Here is a 20330-nt window from a genome sequence, read left to right on the forward strand (position 1 = left end):
AAAGTTAGCCGGATCACTTTAACTTTTTAATAATTAAAATTATCTAATCGTTTGGTGGTCGTTTGATGATGATTGGTAGCCTAATTAAAACCTTTGGTGGTCAACCGTTTATTTTAATTAAATAATTAAAATATCGGTGTAAAGTTAAAGGGACATTTTTAATTTTTAGTCTAATAATCGATTAAATCAAAGCTTATATTCGATGCACAATCGTTAGATGGTTACAAATCCTTTATTTACAACGTTTAGTGGTCCATAATTTATCCAAAAAGCAAAAAAAAAGAGCAACTAATAAGATTAAAGATATAATAACTATTTTTATTAGCTTAAATTGTATGATATAACCCTAATACAGGCGCTCAGACATTGGACTAAGAATTCTTTTAATAGTTTCCATTCTTATATAAAATCAAAAATTTGATAATAATTTTCTAATATGCAAAAGATACTTCAGATTTTAATAAATAAATTTTGAGATTAAACCCAGATAGCACAAGGATGTCCTTATTAGAACGTCCAAAGGGCATCCAGGACATACATGTAGGATATCCTCAGGATATCCCATTGAAATCCTCAGATCTCCTCTGGATGTCCTGAGGAAGAGTAAATGATAGCCGTATATTAACCTCTGGAGAATTCAGGGAGATCCTGTGGAACATCCTCTGGAAATCCAAAAGACATCCAATATAATAGACAGGGCAGATATATCCTACAGACATCCAGGGGTTATCCAGTGGACATTTATAGGACATTGATACTTATTATAATACTTAAGATTTCTAAATTATATAAAATAGCCGACACAACTAAAAATAATTATGTATGCATATTAAACTTTTATAAATATATTTATAATAATATCTTAAAACATCCTACAAATGTCCTGAACCGTCCTGGACATATTCAGGATGATCCTGAGGATGTTTTGTGCTGTCTGGGTATAAAGACAAGAGAGATGTGAAAAAACTCGTATGCGTAAATTCACCACAATCTTTTTGCATCCGGATATCTGAATATTTCGAATACAAAGAAATTGTGAATTTACACAATTGCAAATTGTGTTTTTTCTTATTTCTCTTAGATATTCTCTGTCACTGAAAGAAGTCGAATGTGTACTAAAAAATTTACATTTTACAATTTCGTTATTATTATAATACAGAAAATCTATATACACACTAAATCCTGATTCTTATATGCCTAATTTCTTATTATTTTTTTCATATGTTAAAGATATTATGTCGATCAATATACATAAAGCATTTTATTGCATATATATTATATTGCTATGTTGCTGCAATATTATATTGCAATATTTCTGTAGGCGGACATTTTACTGTTGCTGCAATATCATAACAACGTTGCAGCAACATTTCGTAATGTTTCTGCAATATCAATCTTGCGTGGGTAAGTGTTTCTAATTCCTAAAAGTGGATGCACGGCGCTGCTCTACGGCCTAGAAAAATCGTCCCACGAAAATCGTCGACATTGAGCTCTCTCAGGCTTCTTCTCTTTGTACGTATATTGACACATACTGTATAACCAAAAAAACACAGTTTTTACACAGTTGCTTTGCTGTTCAACAGGATGAACTTCAAACAGCAAAAACTTGCGCCGGAAGTACGTCACCGATTCTAGTTACTTTCTAAACTGCTGCTGCTTTTTTACTGCTCATGAAATGTTACCTTTTAGAGTCTGAGAGGAAATTGTGAGGTGCGTAGCAAGTTAGCTTTCATATTAGTTCGACGAAAAATAAATTCACGCTAAGTCAAGCCGGGTTTACGAAAAACAACTGGACGATCAAGGCGGACCTCTCCGGGGCACTTCTTTAGTTAATTACGGAAGATCAGGAAGCGATCCCCGAGAACGGGCGGATCACCACGTTGAGCCCACAAGCCACGTAGAAGAGAACATTCGAGAAAAGATCGAGCGTCATCGTAAAAGATTTCTCCGTGTACGGGAATTAGAGCAATAAACCTTACACATCTTATTTTAACAAGTCGAGCATTAATTCCGAAAAACGAAAAACATCCAGCCTTTCCTCCTCGAAATCCTTACGAACTATTTCTTTCTAAATTTAATTTTGCAAATATACTGCTAAGATGATTTGCTATATCAAAGTTTTGCTGAAATATTATTTAGAAATTAATTGTACAAACAGTTATCAATATTTTATAAAAGAAAAATTTTACATTTATTTTTTAAAACAATATATCTGTATAATTGCAAATCATGAATTTCATGTTAGATTTTGTCATATAATTTTATAAATGTTTTCCTATCAGGGTAGCTATATAAGATTTTATTTTTTTTAACAGTGATAACAATGAATTCTTATCAAAGAGAGAAGTCAAAATCGGCATTGGAAGAAAAAGAAAGAAAAGATAAGCAAGAAAGACTATGGCAAGTAAGACAGCAATGGTACATAGCACAAGAAAAGGAAAGACAGCACGAAGCACGAAAGTTAAAAATGATTGAAGAGTATGAAAGAAATCGGGCTCAGGCGTTGAAAATTCATCAGAAGCAAAGTGTTTTACAACGAAGCAAAAGCAATAGCCTACAACGAAGAACTGCTGATTATAAATATCCTGAAGAGTAATATAGAAAATTATTTAATTATAAACTATAAATTATTAAGACAAAACATTAAATTTAATATAGCAATATACTATATTATATAGTATATATATATATATATATATATATATATATATATATATTATAAAAATATATATAAATGTCTTAATTTATAAATATAAATAATATATATGAAATTATATAACATAAAGAGTGTAGTAATATAAAAAATATAACTGTGATATAAACTTAATTTCTTTATGAAGAATATTTTGGAAAGTAAAATTCATATAATATTTTTGAAATGCTCTTAGATTGAAAATGTCGTCATTCAAATATCAAAAAAATACAATCATTGATGAAAAAGAGTTACATAGAATCAAGATAGATGTTTATAAAAGAAGAGATCATCGAACAAGGAGTCAAGACACATCAAAGAACAAGATTGAACGAAATATTGATCCGGATGACATAGTTCTTCCAAGAAGAAAAAGTAAAGCATTATTCAATATAAATTTGACTTCTCTCTTTTTTTTTTTAATCTTTTTATGATACTCAACTATATAAAATACTTCAACATATTGCATGATTAACATATATATAATTATATATAATATTATATAATTAAAAAATATATATATATAATGAGAAGTAACAAGATGTAACAAATGCATAATGTATACAATCAGCTAACTGACTGAAAAAAGTGATTAATTATAGATGAAGGATCACGTCCAATATTTGAAAAAAGAAAAACAGCGCAAGATGAAATGCAAAAGATCAGATTTGTACGAGACAACAAATTAGGTATTTGTGTTATTATTTATATTTTCATAAAAGTAAGCAATAATTAAAATAATTTTATTGTTATTAATTAATAATTTAGTGTATATATAGTGTCAAAAAAAACAGCGCACACACTAAAAAAGAAATATTCCATATTTATAATAAACAATAATAATATTATAGATCTTATAATTTTAGTTACTAGATAACCATAATACGTATTATTTTTTCATAATACATATTATTTTCATATTATTTACTTTTGTTATTAGTAAAAATTTTTCATATAAAAAAATATAATGATAAATTTAATAACATACATATAACCATGCCTACATATAACCATTTATTAATAAAATAATGTAAAAGAATCCTATATTTATCTAATTAATAGGAAATATTTTTACTAACTATTTATATATATATATATATATATATATATATATATATATATATATATATATATACATATATACATATACATATACAATATGATAACAGTATAAATGATAAAAAATAATATTTGAATTATGTTGGTAGTTCCAGAAAAAAAATTATCAGATGAAGAAAGCAGTGATACCTGGGAAAGTACATCTATCAACACATATAAAACAAACACTCAGTATAGGTATTTATTCGAAATTAGATAATATAATAATAATAAAATTATAAGAGCTATTTATGAGTTCTTAAGCTCAGAATGGCAACAATAGATATATAGTTATAAATAAATAATTAAATATATATATATATATATATATTAAGTATCGCTTACATATTAGATTGGTGGAAAAGTTTTTGTTTCGTTTTTGACATTAATTTTAATCACCAGTCTAATATATATTTTTATATGGATATATATATGTATATATATATATATTGAATATTGCTTATACTATATATTTTTATATGGATATATATATTGAGTATTGCTTATACATATAATTTTATATGGATATATATATTGAGTATTGCTTACATTTAGAGTGAATCATTAAAAAGGTATTACAGGCTAATAATATTTTTGAATCTGAATGAGATATAAAATCCTTATTTTCCAGCATCTATTTGGTATCAAAGTGGGCATTGTGTGATGCATTTTTGCATCAAATTTCACCTCATTTAATTTCAGAAATATTAATTTGTAAGACTTTTAATGATTTATATCCTGTATATTTCATCGCATATATGTTTAAAATACATATGTATTGTTAATTTAATATAATTTGGAAATTTATATTGTTTATACATTATTTTTGATACAAATTTCTTAACAGTAAAATTAGAAGCTTCTGTTTTTTCTTGAATTTATATAACGTTACGTATGTTATAGTGTTATAAATATAATTATAATTTGATATGGGTATATACAGTATGTTGAGTATTGCTTATACACGCACACATACATACATATTTAATTGCTGTCAAAATGAGAAAGATGAATAGTCAATTGGATTCATCTATAGAAAACATCTAATTACTGTTACAAATGTTTATTTAAATGTTTATCTAATCTAAATCTAAATCTTGGTCTACAATCTGAATATATTCAATTTTACAAGATAGCAAGATAAGAACAATTTGATCATCATTAAAAAGGTTAAGAATTATATGCAGTCAAGAATATTGCCTGAACATTTGAGGAAAACTATAATATAAAATATATATTAATGAACTTCTAACGACATTTTTTTAACCAGATATTGCAGCACAGGAAGACAGAAAGAGCAAACTTGGATATATAGGTTTTCAAAGGAAAAACCTTTAATAATTGGCATTTTGCTTATATATATATATATATATATCAAATTATTGATGATATATCTAATGTAACAGTTAGTTTTGATTTTTGCTTTTTTATTGCTATGGAGTTATTTGTTTTACTATCTTCATCTTTTCTACTTTACTTTATATATTCTTTCATATATTATATAGTCTGTATTTTGTAATCTCTTTTGTCCATTTAATCTTTATCACATTCTTTCATCTGCATCTCATACATTTTTATTGATAAAAAATACCCTTTTTTCATAGATATTAACTTCTGAATATAATTATAACTTTGATGTGCATATATTATTTAGATATATTATCTTGGTACATATTCATCCATTGTTATTTTTCCTCCTCGTAAGAAAAACGTCATTTATGAAGACATTAATATGAACTGAATTGATAAACTAAGTCATCCAAATTATAATATATAATCTTTAGTCAAATGATTTCTTTCTTCTAAACTTATAATATTTTGAATGTAATTTGCAGTAAAATATTTTAGAACAAAATGAAAATTATTCAACGATGAGCAACAAATTTTTTTTAATAGGATAAATAAGCTCCACATAACAGGTAAGCTCTGCATAATTGGTAAGAAAACATTCTATATATATATGTGTGTGTAATTAATGTAGATGAGAGAGAGAGAGAGAGAGAGAAAGAGAGCGGGAGAAGGAGAGAAGGAAAGGGAGAAAAAAGAGAAAGAGAAAAGTACTCGAATAATAGCTCAATATTAATAACAACTTTTTAATAATTAGAAAAAAAAGAGAAAATATATTTGGTAGATAATAATATGGATGAAAAGAGTTTTGAGAGCGAAATTATATATAAAAAATGACAGAAATTTCGATATTTTTTGAAAAGAAAGTCTTTATTTCAGATAACACATGCAAACTTTTGTTTATCGGTTTATAAAATAAATCTTCACATTAAAATATAGATGTTTTTGAATATTTGTTTTTCGGTATTAAATTTTTATTTAAGATAAACAAATATTTCAATAGTGTTAAATTTATTGGATTTAATGAACAATATTATTCCAGCATTAAAAATTGGTCAGATTTTATGTCTAAAATATTGGATATGTTCAAAATTTATGTTAATGCACATAATGATAGTATAAAATATTAAAATACCATATATATTAAACAAATAAAATATTTTATAGTATTTCAAAAAGCAATATATTTGAGTACTTCTCTTATTTATTATTAATATAAATATAAATTATAATTAATATAAATTATATAATTAATATAAATTATATAATTAATATAAATATAAGTATTGCATTATATATATGTAATACACATATTATATAATTGAAGATATTTCTAAATCATTTTTGATAGCCATAAATAGAATTATACATTATGAATATATGAGTTAAATATATGGCTATATTATGGATATAAAGTTGGTTGAACTAACAATAAATATAATCTATTTTATAAGTGAAACAAATGTTTATTTCATCACTTATTGAATATGAGTATTCCATTGTTAGTATCTGGATATTTTTCAGAATTGTTAAAGTTGTTTTTGACAATTGTATATTGTCATGAACACATGTATATATTTCTCAGGATTGTTAAACTTATTTTTGACAATTGAATATTGTCATGGACACAATTGTATGGACTGAACAATGAAGCATTTATTATAAATCTTATAATTCTTTAATCTTTTATTTTCAATTATATATGAGATATGTTATGGATATAAAGTTGTTTGAATTAAATATTATTCGAGAGTTACTTAATTAAATATATACTAACATTGTTATATTTTTAAAACAAACAAAAATTATCAATATCATAATTTTATAATATCAACAAAGAGAAAGAAATTTAAAGTAATTCTTGCGCAACGATCATTTGTAATCTTAATTTAATTAACATGTTGCGATTCATTGCTGAATCAATGGCCACTGCTAAATTTTATTTTACTTAAAGCAAAATTAATTAAATTCGTTCTTTTGAAAATAAGAAATACACATATTTTATAACGAAAAATCTAACAGTAAACAATATTCTAAGAATTTTATAATAAATAAATGTCTGTAAAACTTGTAATTTTCTTATCATGTAGAAAAAATTAATAAAAAATATGATACATTAAATTGAAAGAAATTCTATTTGTACTAAAATATAGAAATATGTCTCTTAATATATAAGAAGGGAAATCAACAAACATTCAAATTTACAGACAATAATGGTTTAGCAGTGGCAACATTTTGTGCTGTGTAATAACAAATATTAATGTAGTAATTCCAGATCGCACAGATCAATCGGACGTCGATATGATCAGTTTAGACGAACGGATAACCAGTATAAGAGCGACAGGTCAGTTACAATTAATCTATCAATAAATAACGAGCTAATAAATTGTCCAATAATAAGATCAATATTTTAAGAAATTAGTTTAAAATTGTACTTCGTTGAATGGAAAATGCATTGTGGTAGCAAGTTGAAAGTTTAGTTATTATACAGAAATATAAAGAAATAATAGAAATGAGAGAATATATATATATATATATAAAAGGAATAAAACTTATCTATAAAATCAGAAAAAAAATTCAGAAATTTCAGTAAAAAAAAAGAAGTTTTAATAAATATATATTCTGAAGTGTTTCGAGTTTATGGGCTATTCTGTATATTAATTAATATGAGATTTAAAAATTGTGCAATTAGAAAAATATCGCTATAATTTTCTGATATTTTGAGCAAAACTTCTTTGTAATGAAGTTATGATGTAATTAAGTATAGTCCTAAAATACATTTTTGTCGGATAAAGCATAAAAAAATTTTTTTTTTTTTAATTTTAGAAACAGGAGTAGTTCACCCTCAAATAGAGCCAAAAAAGGCAAGGAAGACTTTGGTGAAAATAAGTTTTCATCTAGAAGAAATCGATCACATGAATCGGATGATCGAGTATCATTGTCACAAGCCTCAAGCTATATTCCTTCATATAGCTTTTACGATATGGTAAGTGTAATATTAAGGAAACTGATAATACAAATAGATTAAAATGCTTTTACTTAAATTGCTCAATATTGAAAGAGTTAAGAAACTGATCGATTATTTGAAATATTTACATTGAGCGAATTCAGTGAGTATCTAGATCACGGAGCTTGTGTGTACAAAATGATATTTCCTTCAGCGTTTTCCTGGATCGATGCCAATGTATAGAATACAGGCGCCGCCCATGATTTGGCCTATCGCGCCAATATTTCCTGCGCCATTTCCACATGGTATGAGCAAGTGGCAACCATATCCTCTCAGTAAGTTTGCATATCATTGACTGAGAATCAGGTTGTCTTTGATCAAATTTTTCTGCTAAATTTTATGGTTGAATTATACAGTTCCGGTTTTTTTTTTTTTTTTTTTTTTTTTTTTTTTTTTTTTCTCCCCATTCTTTGATATCATACTCTGATTTGTTATCATTATTTAGTTTGTGTTTCATATTTTATTGAAGTCGAATCTGATTAATACTATATTTTATAGAAACATTAAAATATAGATTGCATAAATTAAAAAGAGAGTTACATTTTTCTCTCTTTGCTAACTGCCTATATTTTATAAGCACGAAAAAAAAATACAAGAGAGAAACTGTGCGATAGAAAAGATAAAAAAATTTATTTTTCTGTTCTAACAAATATATAAAACTTCTAATTTGGAAATGAAGAAATAGAATAATTATTTATTATTTTAATCTCTGATTTTTTAATGTATGAGAAATTTTCTCAGAAAAAGATTTTGTAAAAGTTTTAAGTTAAAAAAAAAATACGATTTTTTTTCAAAGATATTTTCTTGATATTTTGAGGCCACCATTCTCTTAATTTTTTAAATAGAATTTCAAGTAGAGATAAATTTTCTCTCTTTGATTCTTATAATGATAATGCATAACAAGATAATTTTGACAATAGAATCTCCAAATGATTTAATTAATTAATAATTCTTGTTATATTGCATGTCTAATTTAATATTTACAATTTAATATTCTGTCCTTTATTGAAGAATATTGATAATAGAAAATCAATTTATGTGACCCATTGAACATTGATAATATGTAGAATTTTGAGTAGTCTTTTTTTATTTTATGAAAGTTAATATATTATGAATAAATCGCATAATTAACAAAAAACTTCAAACACATATTAAAAAAATTTTACAGGATTTGCCAACTACAACGTCGGTAGAGGATTTTATAGAGGTCCACGCTATAATTGATACTACAGATATAATAATAAATTAATAATAAACATACACTTCTTAAAAAATTAATACAAATAAATTAAAAATAGCAATGAAGTTCTTAACGTGCATACTTTACTGTAATTAATCAACTACTATTGCTGTAAAGCGAACGTTTCGAACTCTTTTTTGGGCCATCATCAGCGCAAATAATTAATAATAAAGAATTCAAATTACATAAATGGTCAGTAATCAGAGGACAATGTGTAAAATAAGATGAAGTTGTCAAAAATAATATTAATTATAAATAATAACATGATGTTTAAATTAGATATAATGCTTATAAAATAAAATTAACAATGAACAAATAAAAATACATAAATACTGAACTATAATAGTGCGCTAATTTGTAAATGCTATTTTTAATTTATTTGTATTAATTACAATATTTGAAAAGAATATAGTTTTTAAATTAAAATTACGTTTTTTAATTAAATAATATTGATAAGACAATTATATACTGTATCTAAATTTTAAAATAAAAGATAGCGAATGTATAAAATAGACCAATCTCTCTTAGTATTATTATTATAATTGAATATCCATATTGTGAAATTTCACTTTTAATCCCTACTTTTATTTTTATTATAGAAAAAATAAAGTCATTTCATATGCATTTAATATAAAAATGCATGCTTTGTGTTTTCATAAATGAATTGTATCCTTATTTCACATATTATAGATAGACCTTTAAATAAGTTATTTTGCCAATCCAGTGTTAATTTTAAAAACGAAGATTAAACATTTGAATAATGAACATTAGCTGTACTGATTCTAATTAGAAGAATTCAATGATTGGAAATGGCAGAGATGATATATTTTTTTTTTAAATCTTTTTATCTTATACTGATTTGAATATACTTGCTTCCTTTGATAATTTTTTTTACATTTTTATTTTATAATATTTACAATAGTATTATAATAAAATTGTAAAAAAAAAATATATTTATTGGAAAAATAATAGTGATATAAATTACAATTACAGTCATTTAGAATACAATCGTAGATAATGGAGGAAAAGGATTTTGTTTAGATATAACTAACTTTTTATGTTGATAAGATATGTAGCCTTTAATCTTGCCTTCATATATCAAATTTGCGAGAAGACATTCCGTCTCATCCATATCTATATCCTCCATTCCATTTATTTGTAATGCTATAAGCAAACTTTGAACTGGTATTTGATGTGTATTTAATGCTAAATATACTTTTTTGAATAAATTTCTGTAAGCAATCAGTTTCATTTTTTCCACGATTAAATATATGCCGGCATCTATAAAAAAGATTTCATGTTTTGCCATTACTCCTTCCAAAGAATGTAAATCTCCTTTTTTTACAGATTCCATAAGCTCCCAGAATTCCATTAAATTATATTTTTCTAAAAGACTTTGCTTTGGCATATACCCTAATAACATTTTCACAGGTATAAGATAAGTTAAGATCAATCTCTTATTTTTTGTACATTGTATATGGCAATGTTCGAATGCATAAGTCAGGTATTCATCAGCTGAAACAATTTTGCAGTTTATCTGTTCATATATTTCAATGAAATAAATTACAAAATGATTGTGCTTGTAAAGTTATAGAAAAGTGTACTTACCCATTTTATATTGACTGTCAAACATTGCTTTTCGACCAACAAAAAATTTATATGTAATTTGTTGTGCCAATGCAAAGTGGTCCTTATAAGGAGATGACTCTATAGCCCGTATCAAAGGTTTACACAAATGTAATTTATTAATTCTAAAATAAACTTTCAATAATTGATTAATTAAGGCTAGCATTCCCCATCGTTTTGTATCTTCTTCTGAACTTCTATTATCAGCTGCACAAACACGAAAACAAGCCATCAAACATTCGGCACACTTCTCAAGAACTTCTCCGTGCTTTATATTTTTGTTACACTTTGAATTTTCTGCAGCTATCGCGGATAATCTTAATTCTAGACACATTATATTCATTACTGGCAACATCCAGTTTTCTTCCTTTTGCATTTGAAGAATCTTAGCAAGACATTGTACAGCTGAACTTTGAAAATTATACATAGTAAGGGCATCCTTCTTGTTCATAGCAGATGTAGCTCTAGAAAAAGAAATATAATATCCAATGTAAAGTACATATTTTAATGTATATATATATATATATATATATATATATATATATATATATATATATTAAAGAAAATTAATGTATCTTACTTTAAGTGACAAAGTACCAAATCATCTAATGGTGCAGATAAATGTTCTACAGCCTTCATTATGCCAGTTTCCGATGTTGAGACGTGATTGTGTCTTAGAGATAAAAGATCCTTTAAAAAGATAATATTTATACACGATATATATAATCATCTTTGATTAAAATATATTCGTGTGTAACTTACTGCCAATGCTTCTCCATCCTGGTTAAGCCATGTTCGCCGAATCTAAAAAATAAAAAATAAGATAAAACATCAATTTTAATATACCATATGAGTATATTTATCAATTTTTCATATTACCTGCATTATATAAGAATCCATTTCGATTAAAATAAAAATAATAAATCTTTGTGCGCGTAACTAATTGTCAATCAAATAATACTACCTTCAGTAAATTCCATAGAAAGATAATAGAGTCACGGTATAATCACAGTATAAAAGTGCCTTTACATGGCAGCGTCAAACGACGAGCATCGAGTGTTAGGCCGGATTCACACCTTGGCAGAAAAACGGAAAGCAGAAGCCAATCAGGCTTCTACTTTTCTATCACGAATTCTGATTGGCTTTTACTTTTCTGCTTTCTGCTTTTCTGCGAGATGTGAATTCTCACTTAAGTCCGGATCTACAACAGGGCCGGTATTCATAGTCAGTTCTTATTTCAAGACCGTCTTAAGGATCGTCTACAATGACAGTAACAAGGCTGTAGGAGTAGAAGAGTACACTGTTTTTAGTGACGTAATGACCGAGAGTAACGAAATGGGCAATTAAGGAACAATCGTTTTATATTGGATATACTTGCAGTAGACTACAAAAAATATGTTTCTACAAGAAAATAATTGGTTTTTTTTGCTAATATATCATAAAAAGATTAATTATACAAGTGGAGCGATCGCGAATATCATAATAAAGCAAGTGAGATGCAATTATTCTACCAAAAAATCAATAAGGAACATACCCAGACAGCACAAAACATCCTCAAGATCATCCTGAATATGTCCAGGACGGTTCAGGACATTTGTAGGATGTTTTAAGATATTATTATAAATATATTTATAAAAGTTTAATATGCATACATAATTATTTTTAGTTGTGTCGGCTATTTTATATAATTTAGAAATCTTAAGTATCATAATAAGTATTAATGTCCTATAAATGTCCACTGGATAACCCCTGGATGTCTGTAGGATATATCTACCCTGTCTATTATATTGGATGTCTTTTGGATTTCCAGAGGACATATACATGTGCAATTAATTGTTAACGTTAATTTCGTTTAATATTAATAATTGAATTTGATGCGCACATTTTCATATATCCACAATTATTATTTATTTAATATTTCATGAGAAATGTTACTGTTCGCAACATTCCAAAAACTTTACAAACAATAGTATTTAACCGCTAGTTCGTTTGTTTACCGCTATGCGACACGCGAACTCGTATTTTAGATTTGGTCATAAGAATTATATAAAGCTTGCAAAGAGCAACTGACAGGAAATTACAAATGTAATTATTTTCTATCAGTTCAATTTTTGATGCAATCCCAACATAGGGAATTCAGATATTGGATTGTTTAGAAAATATTACACAACTCAAACCCGGGAGCCAAACCTAAAATATTCATGTACAGCACGAAAGCCTCAAATATTAAAGAACCGTGAACTATTTTTAATATTAGATTTTTAATATTGGTAGTAAATAACAAAACATAATTTTAATTTATATTTAAATTTTAAAGTTTGCTCCTTGAAACATACGAAAAATATCCCTAACATATCCTATAAAAATCCTTAGGACGTTCCACAGGATCTCCCTGGATTCTCCAGAGGTTAATATACGGCTATCATTTACTCTTCCTCAGGACATCCAGAGGATATCTGAGGATTACAATGGGATATCCTGAGGATATCCTACATGTATGTCCTGGATGTCCTTTGGACGTCCTAAGGACATCCTTGTGCTGTCTGGGTAGGGTGCGTTCAGGAGACACAACCGTTGAGTAGCAATCGAACGTGATTGGTTCTTACTTCTAGAACCAACAAATCAACGTCGAGTGTTGAAGACGATGCTCAACAGTTGTGTTTCCTGAACGCGCCCATTGTTTAAGCTCTTTGAGATATAGTTATAAACAATAGAGGTGTTATATTATGTTTGAATATTCTCGCCGTTGGCTACTGAGCTATATAGTTCCGATAGGTGGCGACGGCGTCGCTTCGAAAATGATTAATTTGTTAATTTTCGATAAAAAATGCAATAAATCATGAAAATAATGATGGAGCAATTAAGGAGAAATCATTTCATGCTGGATATAGTTGCAAAAAACTATTGGAAATATGTTTTTGAGTGAAAATAATAAATTTTTTGTAAATATTTCAAAAACTATTAATTTTAAAAGGGAAGCAATTGTGGATTCTGACGGAGCAATTAAGGAGCAATCGTTTAAGTTTAAGCTGTTAATTATTCAAAAATATGATCAACGCCAACTTATTTCCGGTAGCCTAAATAGCTATAGAATTTTTTATTCTTTCGTAGTTTGAAAAATTAATTTATATAAATCAAGATATAAAAATTTACTTTTGAAAATATTTATGAAAAAAATGAAAAATAATGATATAACAAGAAAAAAAAATCCAATAAAAAAGGACTACGTGTTTTAATATTATAAATCACATATTTCATTAAATATATAATTTACTATATATACTATATTACTTTAGTAGATTTTATTATACATACATGCAGTAATTAGTATTATTATTTACTAATACATATATGTGTATATTTTGTTACTTTTTAATTATGCAAGTTGCATATACAAAAATCGTTCTTTTTATTAAAAATGATAAATATACAGATATGATATTTCTACAAATATGTTTAAGGAAATTTTTAAAAAATTGCATTTATTAATCAAAAAATAATATGTTTTATATAATAAGATTATATAATTGTTACATATACGTTTTGTCCAATCGTCATGCTAAAATTTTAATCATTTTCAACTTCAACTGTTTTTAAACTACCAAATACTTGTGATGGTATAGTTCGTTTTTCAATCGGTACATCTGAAAATAAATAAATATTATTAAAAAGTGATTTTGTATGTGTGTGTGTGTGTGTGTGTCTGTGTACATGTGCCTGTATGTATAATAAATAAAATTTTTTATTTTCTCCACATTAAATTTCGATGACAGATTTATATTTATTAGTTTAGAATTGATATTTTCTTTTAGAAAGATTATCAATATAACAACAGCTTTTCAAGATCAATGAAGATAGAATGTAATTGAACCTTAAAAGATAACAATCTTATTCTTCATCAATCATTTAAATTTAAGAGAACTTCTGATCATTATGTAATCATTTTAATTATAAAAGTGTTTGTGTTTAATGTTTAAAGATAAATATTTAAAAAATGCTTGTGACAAATGATAAATTTTCCTGATATATCTATGAAAAATATCATAAAAATTTAATATAATGGAAATTTAATTCTGTATAATTCTATAATCTCACCCATGTTGAAAGAAACAGGAAAAAAAGAGCTTATATATATATATAAAGAACATTTTTAAATTTTGAAGCTATTTATAAATATATCAATCTACCTTCTTCTATTTCTTCATCATTTTCTTCATTTTCGTCATCTATATCGATATCAATCTCATCTGGATTATTTACAGAAGATTCTGGTTTACCGTCTTTTTCTGTTACACCACGTACAAACTTAATACCTTTTCTCATATTAGCAGCATTGTCTGCAAATTAAAATTTGTTAAGATATCTTTTAAAAACAAAGAAAATAGAGTACTAATTTCTAATTACCTGTGATTTTACTATCTAACAAGCGCATAGCATCCATTGGAACATCTAATATTTGGTTAGACGCATTATTCAACATTTGTGCAGACATCATATTTACTTGAGTATTATACATAGCTTGCACACTACGCTTAATTCGAAGCATTTCACGCATTGTATCCTCGTTTCCATGCCTAACTTCAAATTCTTTCCAAATTTGCCAGAAGTTTGATGTGACCTATATAGTATTTTAGTTCAATGTATGAGAAAAGTTATATATACGAAGTATCTCAGTTTAATCTCGCGTAGAAACACGCGGTTATCTCCGAAATCACTAGTTATTCAAAAAAATGTTTCAGAAATTTGCTCTATCAAGGTTGTCATATCCCAAACAGAATAAGTTACAGCTGAAGTTTTTGAATAACTAGTAATTTTTGAAAATAATTGCCTGTTAAATTAAAATAAATACACTGTATGTGTAACGCTTTTTCACTACATTATAAATACATATAACACAGCATACCCTTGGATCACATATTTGACTACAATGTGCGTATATCGCTCTCGCTCTGTCTACTTCTCCTAATTTGGTCTCCATTTCTGCGAATCGTAAACACATTTCTCTAGTATTCTCATCATTTAAGACTTCTATGGCCTTTTCGTATATCTGTCGAGTTTTTGGCACTCCATATATGTCTGCAGCTTTCTTTATATATATATTAAACATCTGCAAATTGAAAAATTAATTTTTAAATTTGGAAATTAATATATACACAAAAGATTAATAAAAGATTGCAAAATATATAAGTATACAGCAGTATAAATCTTTTTACATAAGAATTGTTTCAAGATTATAAATTATTAGTATATATATATATATATATATATATATGTGTAAATATTACATCAAATTTCTCTTCTGGAAGAACAGCATTTGTCGCTCGTTCATACACAGACATAGCATGTCTTGCTAAGCCATGTTCTTCTTCTAATTTTGCATACAATAAATATAAGGCTGTAATAAACAGAGATTAATTATTCTCTTTTTATATAATATTGATCTAAAATCATCTATAAAACAAATTATATACCTTTGGCATATTTTGGTGGACAATGTTCTAAACATTGCTCAAATAGATCCCTGGTACGTTCTAATTTTGTACCACCATAACGAGTCAAAAATTTTGTGAGATATGTATTCCAAATATCATAGACATTAGGCCACTTAAACAATGCAATACCTTTTTCATATGCCTAAAAATAAAATTAATTTTGTAAAATATTATTAGATTTATTAATGTATGTGCAATTTAAAAAAATATTTAACATACTCTAAACGCTTCCTCAAAGTAGTTGTTTTCTTCTAGAAAGAGTCCATAATTAATGATAATTTGAGGAGTTGCAATTTTCAAGTCGATTATTTTGTCATATACTGCTTTACAAGTCTGTATAATAAACATATGTAAAATTAAACATATACCAGCAATATAATAAGAAATATGATACTATATAAAATACACACTAAGTAAAATACACACACACACACACACACACACACACACACACACAATATACCTTAAATGTTCCAAAACTTTCTTCTAAATCTGCATACATAGACCATACTTTTAAGGATTTGTATAATCTCATTTGCACTGTTTCTGTTTCATCATGATATGCCACTTTTCTAGCTGGCATTGTAGTAGCACGATGCATGAGTTTTAAAGCTTCTTTACAATTTCTATATAATGATAATACATAGAAGACATTCATCTCAATTTAATTATTCTATGATTTAACAAGCAATTTTTCATAACATTAAATTATTTGTATATTGATTGCAAAAAAAACATATTTAATGGGGATATTTAAATGGATAAACCAAACTTACCCATGTTTAATTTCTATTTCTGCCCATTCACACCACACAGAAGCAAGATCATCTACTTTAGTATACGGAACATGAGTTGCCTTTTCAAATACAACTCTAGCATCTTCTATTTGTCCATTTTCCTCATAAAATTTGCCAAATGCAACCCACAATGTATGCAATTTACCAACTGCCAATTGTGGTTGCACTGTCTGCACTGCTTCTGTGTATGTATTAATTATCTATACAAAAAAGTATATATACTAATTATAATAATATATAACATATATATATATATATATTCATTTATAAAATTCATATAATGTTTTGTACCTCATGTGGTTGCCCTTCATAAAGCTTAACTCTTTTGTGCCATTCTGCTACATTATGTGGATTTTGTCGTAATAATACAGAATTGAGTAACAATAATCTTCTTTCCATAAGATGTTCCAATCGTGCTAGTCTCAATTCTAATTTTATATCATCTAAAACAAAAAGATATAGTTAATAATCAAATTTATAATAAATATGTGAACTTATTTATTATAAAAGTTATTAGCAAATTAAATTAATATACATATTATTTACCTTCTTCAGTGGGATTTTTTGCTGCTTCTTCTATAAGTTTTTTAAGACTAAGTTCTTCAAATTGTGCATAAGCATCAAAAACTTGAGTAAAATCTCTGACAGTAGTAACAGTTTGTATAGCTTCTTCATAAATATCTCTTGCCTGAATAATATTAAATTTGATAAATAATAATGTAGAGAGAACATAACATTTGTAACCAATAATATACTGTAAAATATTATAAAGTGTTATATTTATATATAAATATCTAAAGCTAGTTATATACCCTTTCAAAGAGACCGCTTCGGACATAGTAATCTGCTAGTGAATTCCATAAAGGTCCCAATTGATCTGTATAACGTCTTAATCCACCTCTAATAATAGCATCTACATTCAGGGACTTTATTTTAGCAGGATTTTTTGATATTAAATCACATAATTCATTCCATAATTGATGATTAGATTTTCCGTGTTTTGATACAAAATCATCTTGATTGACAATCTGTGCAAGTTTTATAGCACCCTCATCAAGTCTACCAACTGATATTAGATATTCGATATATTCTTCTGTATCTTCCGGTGCCAACTATACATATATACAAAATACATATACATATATATTATTTTACATAAACAAATAAAATAAAATATAATAAAATTTTTGCCAAAAACAAATAGTTTTCTCAACTCTTAATATGTATATTTATACTAATAAAAAACATGACGAATATATAATAGTATTAATTATAATATAAATTGTTACAAAAATATTAATATTATTAAATATATTAGCGTTATTACCTTTAAATATCTTCTGAAGACCCTGACAGCAGTCTCATAAACATTATGTTTCTTTAAGAAATTAATATATAATGGCCATATACGATGATGTTGAGTGATAGGAAGTGCTCTAAGAGAACGATCAAATACCTGACGTGTTCGTGTTACATAACATTGTTCAGTCATTAGTGTACAATAGTCCATCCATATGCGTGGCATTTTATGCATAAATACCAAAGCACGTTCAAATGCATTATTAACATCTTCATATAACGGATCTGTTATACATCGATCTTTTAACTGGCTCATACGTTGTCGAAGATAATTATACCATAACTTATAACTGTAATAAATGATAAATATAATAAGTAATATTTAAATTAATAGATAATGTTAAGTAAATGCACAAGCAGTTACACAAAAAAAAAAAGAAAAATGAAAAGAATGATTTTACCTGCCTGGAAGTTCTTTCAATGCTCGTTCATACACCACATTTAAATTCTTACTCTTTGAATTTTTTAGGTGATCGATATAGCGTTGCCAATGTTTAACTGAAAATGGATTTCGTAAAATTTCTTCCTCGTATGGTAAATCCTCTTCATTCTGTTTAACAAAATTTTTAAGGTTATATACATACTAATAAACAATATTTTTATATGATTATAAATATCAAATATTTTTATAAATTATAAATATATTTACAAAGGCATATAAATTTTCTTCGTTATCTATATCTTCAGACTGCACAAACTCCATTTCTTTTCCTTTTTTTTATTGAATTACTCTCTACTGATGGGACAAAGTTGTTTCTGCAATCTTTCCAGCTTCCAGCAAGAAACACACATAAACATGTGTGATTATCTTCCGAAATTCACTGCCAGTGCTGGAAAACTATAGTTCACATTATATAGGCTACGGTCGGGAAAACGCTAGAAATGCTTCGAAGCGTTTGATTGACCAATCAGGACAAAAAGAGTAAAGATTTATTTATTCTGATTGGTTAATACAAAGCTTCGAAGCATTTCTAATAGAGTCCTATACATAGATATAGTATATCTAGACTATAGACATATAGCTTCTGCACACAGGACGCGGTAAAGCTTGCCGCGCAGCATGAAGCGGTGGCCAATCGAATGCTTGCTTTTCCGGAAGTAATGAATATATAATTCCCGCCGCGCGGAAAAAGTTGAACTAGATCCAACTTTTCCGCGTGATAATAGGAAACAGGAAGGGCTGTTGTCTGCTCATTGGGTATGTGTATGTATATTTAGATGTACCGTAGAGTCATCGGTCTAGTTTCCACCGAAGTATTAATTCGCATCTAGTGCGGCGTAGAACCAAATTTAAGTCGATGGAAACACGACTGACTGCGTTCATTTCACTCCCATTTCGATCTACAACCCATACAGCACTGAAGCTTGCAACAACATTGCTGCAACATTGTAATATTGCATATTGCAGTTTAATGTTGCAGAAATATTGCAAAGACATTATTTTACAATATAACTTTAGCAATGTTACAGCAACATTCCGAAAATATTACAAAAAAATTATTCAATAATCGCTAGTTCATTCGTTTACCACTATGCGGCGCATGTTGCGCTATCAATTCCGCATTTAATTTTTAATCATGATAATTATATAAAGTTTACGAAGAGCGGCTAGTAAGATTAAAAAGATATAATAACCATTTTTGTTAATTTAAGTCGTATAATATGACCCTAA

The 20330-nt window shown here is 26.8% G+C and overlaps 3 protein-coding genes across 8 annotated transcripts; 1 reads left to right on the forward strand and 2 right to left on the reverse strand.

Annotated features, from left to right (window-relative positions):
• Positions 1 to 1364: 1364 nt before the first annotated feature.
• On the forward strand, positions 1365 to 9855 carry LOC138939366 (trichohyalin-like). 3 transcript variants are annotated; one of them, XM_070307069.1, is made up of 10 exons: positions 1365 to 1512; positions 1584 to 1617; positions 1690 to 2592; positions 2889 to 3067; positions 3295 to 3381; positions 3901 to 3988; positions 7404 to 7481; positions 7964 to 8123; positions 8299 to 8419; positions 9313 to 9855. In XM_070307069.1, exons 3-10 carry the CDS (start codon positions 2324 to 2326, stop codon positions 9366 to 9368), a joined length of 1038 nt encoding a protein of 345 aa, XP_070163170.1. In that variant the 5' UTR covers positions 1365 to 1512; positions 1584 to 1617; positions 1690 to 2323; the 3' UTR covers positions 9369 to 9855. The 3 variants fall into 3 exon arrangements, with proteins under 3 accessions (XP_070163170.1, XP_070163169.1, XP_070163168.1); XM_070307068.1 differs by having other exon boundaries at positions 1365 to 1617; XM_070307067.1 differs by having other exon boundaries at positions 1365 to 1951; positions 2316 to 2592; positions 9313 to 9854.
• Positions 9856 to 10191: 336 nt separating this feature from the next.
• Positions 10192 to 12011, reverse strand: Pcid2 (PCI domain-containing protein 2). Of its 3 annotated transcripts, none has more exons than XM_070307014.1 (5): positions 11975 to 12011; positions 11773 to 11814; positions 11591 to 11683; positions 10993 to 11474; positions 10192 to 10899 (listed from the first exon to the last, which is right to left on the reverse strand). In XM_070307014.1, the coding sequence occupies exons 2-5, from the start codon at positions 11787 to 11789 to the stop codon at positions 10382 to 10384; spliced, it is 1110 nt and encodes a 369-aa protein (XP_070163115.1). In that variant the 5' UTR covers positions 11790 to 11814; positions 11975 to 12011; the 3' UTR covers positions 10192 to 10381. The 3 variants fall into 3 exon arrangements, with proteins under 3 accessions (XP_070163115.1, XP_070163114.1, XP_070163113.1); XM_070307013.1 differs by having other exon boundaries at positions 10193 to 10899; positions 11890 to 11981; XM_070307012.1 differs by having other exon boundaries at positions 10243 to 10899; positions 11591 to 11700; positions 11890 to 11981.
• Positions 12012 to 14490: 2479 nt separating this feature from the next.
• Fand (Pre-mRNA-splicing factor SYF1 fand) lies at positions 14491 to 19597 on the reverse strand. 2 transcript variants are annotated; one of them, XM_070306780.1, is made up of 16 exons: positions 19308 to 19597; positions 19060 to 19208; positions 18756 to 18948; positions 18627 to 18677; positions 18112 to 18411; positions 17846 to 17987; positions 17591 to 17742; positions 17279 to 17499; positions 16966 to 17128; positions 16722 to 16835; positions 16482 to 16644; positions 16296 to 16405; positions 15914 to 16117; positions 15415 to 15628; positions 15198 to 15347; positions 14491 to 14654 (listed from the first exon to the last, which is right to left on the reverse strand). In XM_070306780.1, the coding sequence occupies exons 1-16, from the start codon at positions 19359 to 19361 to the stop codon at positions 14578 to 14580; spliced, it is 2457 nt and encodes an 818-aa protein (XP_070162881.1). In that variant the 5' UTR covers positions 19362 to 19597; the 3' UTR covers positions 14491 to 14577. The 2 variants fall into 2 exon arrangements, with proteins under 2 accessions (XP_070162881.1, XP_070162880.1); XM_070306779.1 differs by having other exon boundaries at positions 18627 to 18948.
• Positions 19598 to 20330: the final 733 nt, after the last annotated feature.

The sequence above is a fragment of the Polyergus mexicanus genome, unplaced genomic scaffold (genome assembly GCF_030449975.1).
Source record: "Polyergus mexicanus isolate NDT 795.1 unplaced genomic scaffold, iyPolMexi1.0 SCAF_14, whole genome shotgun sequence".
Classification (NCBI taxonomy): Eukaryota; Metazoa; Arthropoda; class Insecta; order Hymenoptera; family Formicidae; genus Polyergus; species Polyergus mexicanus.

Coding starts and splice junctions, on each gene's coding strand:
- LOC138939366 (XM_070307068.1), top strand. CDS start 2,324: ATGAATTCTTATCAAAGAGAGAAGTCAAAATCGGCATTGGAAGAAAAA. Junction 2,593..2,888: donor GATTATAAATATCCTGAAGA/GTAATATAGAAA, acceptor AAATGCTCTTAG/ATTGAAAATGTCGTCATTCA. Junction 3,382..3,900: donor TGTACGAGACAACAAATTAG/GTATTTGTGTTA, acceptor TTATGTTGGTAG/TTCCAGAAAAAAAATTATCA.
- Pcid2 (XM_070307012.1), bottom strand. CDS start 11,910: ATGGATTCTTATATAATGCAG. Junction 11,815..11,889: donor TGGATTCTTATATAATGCAG/GTAATATGAAAA, acceptor TTTATTTTTTAG/ATTCGGCGAACATGGCTTAA. Junction 10,900..10,992: donor TGACAGTCAATATAAAATGG/GTAAGTACACTT, acceptor AAATTGTTTCAG/CTGATGAATACCTGACTTAT.
- Fand (XM_070306779.1), bottom strand. CDS start 19,361: ATGGAGTTTGTGCAGTCTGAAGATATAGATAACGAAGAAAATTTATAT. Junction 17,129..17,278: donor GAAATAGAAATTAAACATGG/GTAAGTTTGGTT, acceptor ATCATTATATAG/AAATTGTAAAGAAGCTTTAA. Junction 16,645..16,721: donor ACTTTGAGGAAGCGTTTAGA/GTATGTTAAATA, acceptor TTTTATTTTTAG/GCATATGAAAAAGGTATTGC.